At 36.7% G+C, this 12,768-nt stretch overlaps 2 protein-coding genes across 4 annotated transcripts; one reads left to right on the top strand and one right to left on the bottom strand.

Moving 5' to 3' along the window:
• Window positions 1-183: 183 nt before the first annotated feature.
• Window positions 184-4,604, bottom strand: LOC123229877 (pentatricopeptide repeat-containing protein At5g42310, chloroplastic). Of its 2 annotated transcripts, XM_044655880.1 has the most exons (4): window positions 2,660-4,602; window positions 1,403-1,555; window positions 1,229-1,300; window positions 184-643 (listed from the first exon to the last, which is right to left on the bottom strand). In XM_044655880.1, exons 1-4 carry the CDS (start codon window positions 4,529-4,531, stop codon window positions 533-535), a joined length of 2,208 nt encoding a protein of 735 aa, XP_044511815.1. In that variant the 5' UTR covers window positions 4,532-4,602; the 3' UTR covers window positions 184-532. The 2 variants fall into 2 exon arrangements, 1 of the variants encoding a protein (XP_044511815.1); XR_006504954.1 differs by lacking the exons at window positions 184-643; window positions 1,229-1,300 and adding an exon at window positions 2,384-2,545 and having other exon boundaries at window positions 1,426-1,555; window positions 2,660-4,604.
• Window positions 4,605-5,309: 705 nt separating this feature from the next.
• LOC123229841 (pre-rRNA-processing protein TSR1 homolog) lies at window positions 5,310-12,500 on the top strand. 2 transcript variants are annotated; one of them, XM_044655823.1, is made up of 21 exons: window positions 5,310-5,822; window positions 5,934-6,010; window positions 6,098-6,175; window positions 6,311-6,442; window positions 7,065-7,115; window positions 7,251-7,391; window positions 7,480-7,602; window positions 7,749-7,826; window positions 8,044-8,136; window positions 8,212-8,331; window positions 8,587-8,667; window positions 8,919-9,017; window positions 9,094-9,291; window positions 9,433-9,508; window positions 10,051-10,154; window positions 10,238-10,497; window positions 10,601-10,687; window positions 10,763-10,993; window positions 11,169-11,247; window positions 11,374-11,437; window positions 12,048-12,500. In XM_044655823.1, exons 1-21 carry the CDS (start codon window positions 5,732-5,734, stop codon window positions 12,164-12,166), a joined length of 2,382 nt encoding a protein of 793 aa, XP_044511758.1. In that variant the 5' UTR covers window positions 5,310-5,731; the 3' UTR covers window positions 12,167-12,500. The 2 variants fall into 2 exon arrangements, with proteins under 2 accessions (XP_044511758.1, XP_044511759.1); XM_044655824.1 differs by lacking the exon at window positions 6,311-6,442.
• The last annotated feature ends 268 nt before the right edge of the window (window positions 12,501-12,768 follow it).

The raw sequence follows: 12,768 nt of genomic DNA, 5'->3' as shown, positions 1-12,768 counted from the left end.
TATTTATTAAAAGGAATTTAATTTTTAACTTAAACATGACTGTTTAATTTGAGTTCAATTTCAGCGCTTATATACCAAATATAAATGATTTCATGTATAACAGTTTTAATTAGATTAAAATACTAAATTTGCATTCCACTGTGATAAGACAATAAAAAATGTGTAAATATAATACAAGAAAAAAGTACAAATTGTGTTTTCTTTTCTTTTTTAATTTGGTTGTCGCAGAAGAAAATTTCGTGAATAAAAAATACATTATCATACACATAATTTGCGAGTTGGTGAGTGTGAGTTCCGACGACGGCCGGCCCCTGTATGGCACAAGCCAATACTTCCAGTAATCCATTTGGACCAGACGATGAGGATTTCTGATAAAGCAAGATATATCTCACATCCCCTGATTGAAACTCCAATATTTTCATGTATAAGCCAAGGACTGTGGCCACTGCCATTGAACTGATAACTGACCATTCCGAACGTGACAGGTAATGCCGTAGTGTGCTTTGAATGGATGATTGCCTGCCATTCTCAACTACGATTTCAGTGTCTGCCTCATGTATTTCAGTGCAGATCGTAACATTGCTCTCGCTTTCCTATCTGGAGTGCACCCAGACATGATCATTTCTTCATACACAGCAGGGACCTGAAACCCATGTTCAGTTTAAATACTTCGCTCCACATAAGGAACATATCAAGTGAGCAGCTAGGGCTACAAAATTTGAAATGGGAAAGAGGGCAATAACTGCAGTGTCTTCATTACATTTATAAGCAAGTTGTAGTTTCTGGTATGATTCTGTTAGTACTCTTACCCGCAAGTGACAAACATGTAGACAGGTGAGGACCACGTAAGGAGAGAGGGAATAGAGGGGGTGTGTGAGAACAAGGGGGAGTAGAATATTGCTTATGGGTTTTGGGTAGCCTTTGACTGAAAGGGAGGTCTTAGGCTCTTCAAATGGTTGGAATAATCAATTTGAAAATATATAAAATACAAGAGAGGGTTACCCGTTTTTGGCGCTTTTCTGTTTTACACCTGGAAAACAATTCTGTTTTAGTGTTGTCGGTTGTGTATGCTGGCTTTGTGAGTTGGTTGGAGGGGATTTGAGCAGGTATCTAACAGGATGCCTGACTATTTATGGAGAACATTCTCACGATGCCAATAACAGCTCTTAATAGAATATAACAGCAGCATTATATATGAAAGAATGGGTAAAATATAATGAACTGATACCTTATTAAACTTATCGACACGTATCAGAGCTTTCATAAGTGTAGTGTACGTAACCACATCTGGTTTCAAGTCCTGCCAATATAGGGAATCATATGGAATCAGCAAAATGATCATAATCATTACTAAGCAGAAGGAGCAAACATTCAGGGATAAAAAACATCAAGTGGAACTTACATTATCTTTCATGTACTGTAACACAGCAAAAGCCTCAACATCCCTTTCATCCTCACCAAAGGCATTAATTAATGAATTGAGAGCAAAATTGCTGGGCTTTAGGCCATCTGCTCTCATGGCTCTAAATGCATTTACAGCTTGATCCGATAAGCCCTATCATGAGAAGGGAAGGTTATCAAATAGATGATCAACAGTCAAACACATCAGATAAAAGATTAGCAAAAAGCTACAAACAGTCAATTGACAAAGCCACACATAGAGCTCACATTTGCAAAGCATCAATCTGTCCAAATTTTCACCTGATGCAAGTAATTTTATTCAAAACAGCTTATGTTAACAGTTTTAAATAATATCATGAATAATGTATGAATCGAGCACAACTAACACTACCTATACGAACAATGGGTACTCATGGACACAAACAACTTGATCTGTTATCATATAATTGGACTTTAACTCTAATTCAAAATTATTTGATCATATTATAATATATCGATTTATTTGTATCTATTAGTATCCAACCGTTTGTACATTAAATATTATTATTTGAGAACAGGTAAGTATCAACCATCCCATGCTGTAGAAGATGATAAAAACACCTATTCACAAACTCCTATCTGATTATGGCCATGTCAGTTATGCATCATACCACATAATTAGTCACAAGCCAAAGAGTCCATACAATTTACTGTAGTTCCAGTTGAAGATAACTAATCGTGAAATTATGAAAAGAAAGAAAGAAAGGAAATGTTACAGATATTACGGCCTGCTTAGGACAAAGAGAATAAAGGTTCAAGCAATTAAATCTTCTATAAACATAGTTTGGATGGTAGATTCACCCAAAAAGCCCACACTCGACACATATAACTAAAGGAAACTACTTCAGGTAGGCATAAGGATAATCTGTCAGGATGCATGACCAAATTTTGCAACAAATAAGTCAGTCAATAGGTTATATATGCCTAGAAAGTAAAAACTAACAAGATGGCTGGTTTGAAATGAGCTCGAGTTCGGCTCGACTTGAAGTAGTCGAGCACAAGAAGCTCCCCTCGAGCAAAGCTCCAATTTGGCTCAACTTGAAGGAAGCCAAACTTGAGCTGGATCTTGAGTTCAGCTACAATACCAAATTGAGCTCAAGCTCGGCTTGCATCAAAACAGCGTATTAGTCAAACCATTTCAACTTGAATTCAGTCTGCTGTAACAGAAGATATTGATAAAGAAAAAGAATTATTATAAAAATTGAGGCAAACAGGATACCCTTTGTGCATAGGCATTTATTAAAGCATTGTACATGGTTGAGGATGGTTTCAACCCTGCAGACTTCATCACCTCCAAACACTCAATTGCATCTTCAAACCTCCCTGACTGTCCATAGATATCAACAAGGGTCGTGTAAGTGACAATATTAGGCAAGAAACCCTGACCCTGCATCTTCCCCAACAATGTCTTCACATCCTCCCATCTCTCCAGCTCTCCCAACAAATTAATCATAATATTATAAGTTGTGGCACAAGGTGAGAACCCCCTGTCCTGCATTTCCTCAAATAACTCCTCTGCTCTATCATATCTCCCTGACTTAAAATGACAATCTATAAGAGTATTCCAAGTAACAGTGTCAGGCTGTATCCCCTCTGATAACATCCTATCAAATGTGGTCATTGCATGATCAATACAATTATATTTCCCAAAAGTATCAATCATCACATTATAAAAATGCCTATCGGGTTCCACTCCACTACTCTTCATTTCTCTCAAAACTTGAAATGTCCTTTGCCATTCTCCTCTATCACGATACCCTGCTAAGATCCTGCTATAAACAAACGAATTTGGTTGCACATTACAAGCTTCCATCTCTTTCAACACAATTCTAGCACTCTCCCATCTACCAGCATTAGCATAAGCATCAATTAGAAAACTATAAGTATACTCATCAGGCGAAACGCCTCTTCTCTCCATCTCAGATACTACAAATTCAGCATCCTTCAAAGAACCCCCTTTCACATAACCTTTTAAAATAGCATTATAAGCTTTAGTTCTGAGTTTTAACCCAGTCTCTTTAATTTCCTCAAAAACAGCTTCAGCCTCAACAGTCCTACCACAATTTCCTAGCGCAGATATAATAGACAGCAGAGTTCCATTTTTAGGACTCATCCCAATCGCTTGAGCCATCCCTAAAATCTGCAAAGCGCGGCTCGGATCACCGGCTTTTGCAAAACCTACAATTATATCATTAATCAATTGTCTATCAAGCTCAATATTATCACACTCGATTTCTCTATAAAGCTTCTGCAAAATTGAAGTATCAATCTTGTTTGTACGCGTTAGCGATTGAATAATCAAGCTGTAGTTTATAAAATCACATTGGTAACCGTCTTGACGCATTCGAGACATCAAGTTAAAGGCCTTTTCCAGGTCGTCGTTGCGAGCACAGGCACCGATAAGCGCGTTGTATGTCAGTGGAGTCAGACTTTCTCTCTGCGAGAGCAGAAACGCTTCGTAGAGTTTCTCAGACCGCCCAAGCGCGTGGATGAGGATTGAGTAGAGCAGTTCGTAAGAGAAACAAAGGTTGTGTTTCCGTAGCCATGAAACCAGTGCGTATGCTAAATCAATTGAAGAGGAGGAGGAGGATGAACATAAATTCTTTAAAACCGAGTGCCAAAGTGGCGCCGGGACTGCTCGATATGACTCGACGAGTTGGAACTCAGCTGGATCCAGTGAGGTAGGCGATGATACTGAGTCACACTCCGAGTCAGTAGTAGCAGTACTACAACCTCTCCTCGACAGGAAATTAAGAAGGGGAGTGAAGTCGTACCTCTTTCTATAAAATGATAAAACGTCGTCGTTTGCATCTTCTTCTTCTGCGTCAACTTCGTCTTGTTTTGAGCTAAAAGAAGAAGAGGAAGAGAAAGAAGAATCACCGGAACTAGTGGCGGTAGTAGTGACGGTTACGGTGGTGGCCGTTGTAGCTGAAAACGGCGGCAGAAAGATGACGTGGTGCCGTAGGATTGGAGAAGTGAAACGAATTGAAGAAGGAAGGCGAATCGATAAAGGCAGAGGCTGTGGCAACAGAAGCATTTTCTTCCGGTTAAGAGAGTCTTGAAGAAAGTGTACAGAGTGAAGGTGTGCCATTATCGGCTTTGTCCTAGTTCAGTTTGTGGTTCTTGTACTTTCGAGCTGCGTGCCGCGCGGAAGAGCTGAAAGCAGATTTTTTCAGATATTATTGGTAAAAATAAGCGGTCTTACGTGTAACAATTTTATTGGTTTTTATAAAACGATTTTGTGAGTAGGGACATAGGTTATTGTAATTCCCCAAACCTTTCGCTTAATTTCAGCATTTTCTATTTAAAAAATAAAAAATTTTGCTCAATTTGGATATTTAATTATTTAAAAAATAATTTTTGATCATTAGAATAAAAATAATAATAATTTAATATCTTTTTAAGTGATCGAATTTAATTTTTTCATTAAACATTTTAAATTTTCTGATTTTATTATTGAATTGAGTAAATTTGTAATGTGTCACACAAATACTATAACAACTCAAATTAACCCTTGCCCAAATTTATTTTCATAAAACCAATTCAGAATAAATAAAACTTACCCTGCCATAATTAAAATTCATCCATTAAATAAATAAATTTACATATCAAATATCAAGTAAAATAAAGTCATATAAAATTTAGCTAACAAAACAGCAAACTCAAAACTTTTGATCAAACTATAAAGAGCAAAATAACAAATTAATTTTGATTGAATTTTGCTTATTCTAAGTAAATTTTATTTATTTTATCTCAATCTCACCTTGTTAATTTTTATTTCTTTTCAATTTCATTTCAAAGATAACAAGATGATTATATATAGTCAACAACAACAACAAAGACAATCATGTATAGGCAATAAGCGGTAGAAGGGTGATGATTGTGTGGCCATTGAGAGGCGGTGGCGGGTGATAACCACCGTGGGTTCGGGTGATAGATAACTTTAATTGAAAACATGAATAATTTTATGTTAAAAAATTATACGAATCCAGAATACGCTAAAATAGTGGGGTTAGAGTTTGTCCTCGATTTAATTCGAAACAGGGGTATTTAGAAACATTAATGTTTTATCAGCAGCCGATATAAGGGTTAACTTAAATGTAGCAAAGGCCGCCCATACAACTAAATAACTGACTCTCACTAAAACCCAAAAACCCTTGCCGCTATTTGCTTTGTTCGCATTTACCGCGTATTAGGGTTTTGTAAAACTTGAATGCTCTGCTGCTGCTGCTGCTGATGACTCAATAAGACTTTAGCAGCGAGGTAGCTGTGTACGATTCTTGCAGTTGCCATGGGAGGATCTCGAGTTCAAGTCAATAAATCTCACAAATCCCGCTTCTCCACCAAATCAACTCGTAACCTCCACAAGGCATCTCTAAAAGGTTCATTCTTCGAGTACTCTATTATTTCTTTTTTTCGTTTTTCACTTTTCAAATTTGGGTTTTCTCTTTTGTTATGAATATTTTGTTGTAATTAAACTGTTGGTGAATTAGATAAGAATCGGATTGCAAAATCAGAGAACAATGTCACGAAGGGAGCTAGGGCTGCTCGAATTCAGCGTAACAAGATGGTAATTGATATCTTGATTTAATTGATAGATATATAACGTGTGATGTTGCTTTTGCTGATACCTAAAACAAGATTGTGATTTCTGTAGCTACGCGACCAGAAACGAGCAGCTCTGTTGAAAGAAAAAAGAGCTTCGAGTGGTTCAGCAAGCCCTCCCCGTGTTATTGTGAGTTATTTTCTTATGCAAATGTGTTGGGATACAATGTGATTTATATTTTGTAATTCCATAATGTTCTCCACATTTGTAAGGGTTGGATGTTGCTTTTATATGCTGTTTCGTGCTTTTTTTTTGTTCATGCAGGTTCTTTTTGGTCTTTGTGCTTCTGTGAATCTAAATTCTGTGACTGAAGATCTTCTGAGACTTTTGAGCTCAGATGGTAATGGAGTTGTGTCTTCAACAGTTTGTTCTTCTGAGTACAGATTTAGAGCAACGGTTAGCCCCAATGCCACCTTTTATGTTAAGGAATTCTGGTTAGGAACTTTGTTTAAGAATGGGAAAAGGAAATTAAAAAATTAGGGTGCTCCCCGTGATGCTATGGGTTCAGAGCAGCGTTTGGATTATATTTCTTTGAAATTTTATGATTTGTATATTTATATCTTTCTTTGAAACCTTCATGAATATTTCCGCTCATTAGTTAACAACATTATATTGGTTTGGTTTCACAGCATATATCATCTCTCTTGTAGGGCAATGGTTGGTTTGGGCATTTGTCAGTCAAATTCTAGTGATGCTCAGATAATAAAATATTGGTTAATAGCTTGGTGATCATAGATCTCATGCTCTACTAGTGTATTAACTATTGATTTCTTGTAGTTTCACGTGAACCAAACATAATCTGACAGGACTTGTCATTGAGATTGATGATTACTTCTTGGGAAAAAAATGCTCTGTGTGGAATTTTTTTTCTGTTGTCAATTATTTTCCACAATATATATTGATTAGGTTGATACATAATTTCATTCTGAATTTCCACACAAATTGGCCTGAATTTAAGTTTGTTGACTATCCATTATGTTTAAAAATTTTAAATATCTCATTCAAGTTATTGCTTTAGGTACTACAAGCACCTCATGGGGATTTGTTGGCATGTATGGAAATGGCCAAGGTACATAATTGTTTAGCACCTGTTTATATCCTTCAATGATCTGCTGTTTTATCTGTTCAAGTCTCAGTTATTCCCCTCCCCTGCACATTCTTTTGGGCCTCTAACAGTCTGATGGTTTATCAAATGGAATTTTAGGTTGCTGATTTAATTGCTTTTGTGGCGTCGGCAAACTCATTTTGTGAAGAAAGCACTTCTTACTATATTGATTCATTTGGACATCAATGCCTTTCTGTGTTTAGGTCTCTTGGATTACCAAGCACTACTGTGTTGATTCGTGTAAGTTCTTGGTTGATGTTATTTGCAATGCTTTAAATATCTGGTTCTTCCTTTGCTTAAGTAATGAAGTTTCTTCCTGTGCCTGTAGGATCTACCTACCGATTTGAAAAAAAGACAAGAATCAAAGAAGTTGTGTATCTCTGACCTTGCTTCTGAATTTCCTGAAGACTGTAAGTTTTATCTGGCTGATACAAAGGATGAGCTGCACAAGGTGATTGTTTGTGCATCCGAATTCTTGTTCTGGAATGCTGTGTTTTAAAATGATGATTTTGTGTTGGTTTATGATATGTGCACTACCATGTCTCATGTTCATATCCTGGATCTTTTTGTAGTGATCTAATTGTATGGCATTTGCAGTTCATGTGGCTTTTTAAGGAGCAAAGGCTTACAGTGCCTCACTGGCGAAATGAACGGCCTTACCTGATGGCACAAAAGGTATTTGTTTAAATTCTTATGAGTATATGAGCAATCCACTTCACTTAAGTGGTAGCAATGATCAGGACCATATGGGATTTACTGTGTATTATTATTTACTAATTCATAACTTCATACTGGGATTGTTGGTGGCCAATCTTGCAGCTTGTTTCCTTTCTAAACAATAGTTTATGTGTATGCCATTTAGAAAGTAAATTGATTTTATAGTTCATTGTAGGTTGATGTGGTAGCTGATGATTGCAATTTGGCAAAATGTACCCTTCTTCTCAATGGTTATTTGCGTGCTCACAGCCTTTCTGTGAATCAGTTGGTAATTACTTCAACCATTTCCATGCTTGCCTTTATGGATAGATCAGATGGTTGTGGCTAATTTTCTTTATATCAGGTTCATGTTTCTGGTGCTGGGGACTTCCAGTTGTCCAAAATTGAGATTTTGAAGGATCCTTTTCCTTTGAAATCCAGAAAAGAGCAAGATGCCATGGAAGACGAAATACATGATGCTGTGGTATAAGCTATTTTGTTTAAATTCTGAAGGCCTATTAATGTTTAACTTAATCACAATTTATCTTTGTCATTTTTGTGTAAAAGTACAATTGTTATGTGTGTTCCATATGATATGTGCACTAATATACTGTTGATATTCATTTTTTGTGCTTTGGGTTACTTTAGCTTTGAGAAAATTTTGTGCTCTTTTTGGACGTTTCTAGATAATTCATTTATAACTGACAAGTGTTTGTTTGATTTTTCCCCCAAATTCCAGGTCATTCGTTCCTTGGATCCTGGTCCTTCGCAGGAGCCTTTGCTTGTTGAGAATGTCCCAGATCCGCTTGCAGGAGAACAGGTAACTTTAAGAATTACCCAAGTCTTTTATATTAAATTGCAAATATCAACCACTCTTAGATTCATAATGTGGTGAAAATTAACTAAGAATTCATTATTTCACTGTGAAATTTATTTTATTTGGCATCATTTTTGTTTCGTACAGAATTATGTTTTTAAGTATGTCATTAGCATAGTTTCTTAGATTTTACAACAGAAGCACATGCTTTCTTGTTCAACTATGCTTGCTTATCTTGAAGTCTCTTTGATCAGACATGGCCAACAGAGGCGGAAATGGCAGATGCTGACCAAAATCAAAGAGAAATAAGGCTCAAAAAGAGAGCTCTTCCTAGAGGCACTTCAGAATACCAGGTCTGCAGAATTTCTGAATTCTCTTTATGTGTCTTGCTGAAGAATTTTTGCAATGATTCGCACTCAAATCTTGTAGGCTGCTTGGATTGTGGATGACACTGATGAGGATGATTCTGATATTGATGATAATGCTGATGATGATATGGTACTGGACCAAGAAGAAAGTGGTTTTGCTGGTCAAGAGAGAACCAAAAACTCAGACTTTGATGATGATCAAGCTTCATTAGCCTTCAGATACTCTGATGATGAAACTGAAAATGATTCGGTGATGATGGTTAGTTAATAAATTCTGAATATTATTCCTCTTGCATGATTGGTTTAAGGGAAGGGTGAATAGTTAAATTATTTCCTGTGACTTTATTTTATTATTTCTTCCAATTTCTCAGAGTTGGAATTGTTTCCCTTCGTCATGCAGGAAGGTGAGAATTTGTCAAGGGAACAAATAGAGGATGAAATTAGAAAAATTAAAGAGGCGCATGCTGAAGATGAAGGTATCACATCTTTTTCATTTTAAGAAAGTGTTTATTTTACTTTGTGATCAAAATGAGAGTGTGAAATGCTTGCCTGTTTGTCTGATGACTTCTGGAAAATGATTGACCCTAGATATTTCATTTGAATCTGTGGGGCCTCATCCATTCACTTTTTGGGCTGACCATTTAAATCCTGAAATACCAGGGCCCAACTGAGAGAGATGTTCATATTGAGATCTTATGTACTTGAGCTTCGCTAATTCAGCGGGGCCATTGGATTAGGCATCTGTTCATGGAGAGAGATTGATAATGTTAGTATGTACAAGGGAACATGCATGCACACAGATGTATGAACATGCATATTCAAATACTTTTGAAATCTTGCATTAATATGAAGCCATGAGGTTTTTCACATAATAGTAAAGTATTCACTCAAGTAATGTGTAACACGTATAGCTTTCTTTTTTGTTTTGTTGGAGACAAACCCCTGTATGACATAATCAGAACAAAATTTTGGGGTCAATGTGTTGTATTTTGGTTCATTATTAGTTTTTGTGTTTCAGAATTTCCCGATGAAGTGGATACTCCATTAGATGTTCCTGCTAGAAAGCGGTTTGCCAAGTATAGAGGCCTGAAGTCCTTTAGGACCTCTTCCTGGGATCCTAAGGTGATATAATTGTTTCGTTTAGTATTCTGTATTATCTGTCAATGTTGAGTGGCTTTATTTATATTCTTGTTGAAAAATATCAGGAATCTCTACCTCCAGAATATGCCAGAATATTTGCTTTTGATAATTTTGCAAGAACGCAAAAGCATGTTTTTGCAAAAGCCTTAGAAATGGAGCAAGAGGACAGGGAAGACTGTGTACCAGCTGGCTTATATGTGAGGCTTCATGTTGAGGAAGTACCTGTGGCTGTTGCTTATAGATTACAAGAACTTGTAAAGACAGTGCCTTTAGTAGCATCTGGCCTTTTGCAGCATGAATCCAAGATATCTGTCCTTCATTTTAGGCATGTTCCATTGTAAATTTTCCTCTTTTCATCTCATTATTGGTAGTTATGATTTTCTCTCTTTAATGCTTTATCATTGTATGAGATTTCTGATCTTTTACAGCATAAAGAAGCATGATACCTACAATGCTCCTGTCAAAGCAAAAGAAGAATTAATATTTCATGTTGGCTTCCGCCAGTTTGTTGCAAGGTAGTGTGATTTTCCCCCTATCTTATGGTTTTATTTCTATTTAAGTTTTAATGTCATTGTTTTTTCATGTTGCAGGCCAATATTCTCTAGTGACAATATTAATTCAGACAAGCACAAGATGGAGAGGTTTCTCCATGCAGGGCGTTTTTCCATAGCTTCAATTTATGCTCCTATTTCTTTTCCACCTCTACCTTTGATTGCTCTGAAGAAAGCAGAAGCAGGTGCTCCACCTGCAGTTGCTGCTGTTGGGTCCCTGAGAAGCATTGACCCCAATAGAATAATTCTCAAGAAAATTATTTTAACTGGGTATGATCTAATCTTTACTTATAAGTTACACTTTGAATGATTAACACAACTATATGCCTGAGTAAAACCAATGTGTATCTGGTCAAGTCTGATATACTGGGTGAATTCTTAGGTGTAATGAGTATCAGTTTTTGGAAGTTACGATTTTTTAAACTTTAAAAATTTTTGTTTGCAGTTACCCCCAACGCGTATCAAAATTAAAAGCGTCAGTAAGATACATGTTTCATAACCCAGATGATGTGAGATGGTTCAAGGTAATAAATGAATTATTTTAGTGTATGTTTAAAGTTTTGCTGTTTCTGCTTGGCACTTTTACTGTTGCCAAGAAGTAACGTCCGCCTCATCTTATTTTTTATTCTTCATGTGGTGTGCAAGTGCAGCCTGTTGAAGTCTGGACAAAATGTGGTCGTCGTGGTCGTGTTAAGGAGCCTGTCGGTACACATGGTAAGATGCCTATTCAACAAGATAGATTTGTGCCTTTTGGCCCTCTAGGTGATAATTGGTTACTATGATTCAGACTTCATCATTGTTCTGCATTTGATGTGTTTTAGTTGTATATATGCAATCTTCTTCCTAATATGAGTTCTCTGTGAAGCCCTTGAGTTTCCTCTTTTAGCTAGTTTTAGATCCTCAGAAATTTTATTGCTGCAGTGTATTTAAGGAGTATTATCTGCTGAGTAGCTAAAGGTTAGGTACCCATGTAGAAGACTGTAAGAGGAAAGATTTGTAACGTGCTTTTCACCTTTTCTGAAGGTCACTCATAGTAGCAACATAGAGGTACATTGTCTGCCAGGGGATGTTTTGAGCCCTTGTTTGGGGCCACTTGGGATTTGATATCTCATAGAATTCCTGACCATCAAGATTGTAGGTTTTGGCAGTAATCTCCAGTTTAAAAGTCAGTGAACACCTAAAGCAGGTTGAGAGATTTCTGGATTTTGTGGCGATCATGCTATGTTTTGAGAAGATAGCTGTTAGTTGTAAAGAAGATGCTGTTTTTTTATTACTATGTTATTATAAACTAAATGGCTACAACTGATGTTTGATTTTGTTTCAGGGGCTATGAAGTGTGTTTTCAATGGGGTCCTTCAGCAGCACGATACTGTTTGTATGAGCTTGTACAAGCGTGCTTATCCGAAGTGGCCAGAACACCGATTCCCGATTCTTGATGCCTGACAGACAGCCTTTGGTGTTCAATCTTACATGTTTGGTACACAAACATAGAAGATTACCCCATTGTTGTGGGAATGAAGCTCTGGTTCAGATTACAATCACTTTAGGAGACAAGTGATTTCTTTACTTTTGGTTTGTCAAACCCCCACCTCTACACCCAACTTTTTCTTTCTTTACCCTTTTCGTGTTTTCTGTAGGTTTGTGGAGGGAAAAAAAGGCAAAGAAAAGAAAGGAAAGCCTTCATTCGTGTTTTTTGTTTTTTTGCCTGATTACAGAAATTTATATTCTTTAGAATGAAGAATTGGGTAATGAGATGAGATGCCGTTGGTTCTTATAAGTCCTTTTAATGCCTGAACTCAAATGCTGGTGCCTTGAGTTTTATGACGCAGCTTATTGTTGCATTTCCTTGTTTATAACATGTATGTGGTTGTTTTGAAAGTGAGGCTGCGAAAGTTGTTGTCGACATTGCATCCTATGAAGAGCTTCTTGCATTTTATCAAGTCTCACCTCGTCATGCATGGTAGATGCGTATATATCATTTCTATCAATTAAATTAAGATAAAAGATGAATTCAAGTCGAGCCGAAGAAAGAGAATTATTAAAAA

This window comes from Mangifera indica, chromosome 11, assembly GCF_011075055.1.
Source record: "Mangifera indica cultivar Alphonso chromosome 11, CATAS_Mindica_2.1, whole genome shotgun sequence".
Lineage (NCBI taxonomy): Eukaryota > Viridiplantae > Streptophyta > Magnoliopsida > Sapindales > Anacardiaceae > Mangifera > Mangifera indica.
The sequence above is the reverse complement of the archived record's forward strand: the minus strand, read 5'-3'. Positions and strand labels throughout refer to the sequence as shown.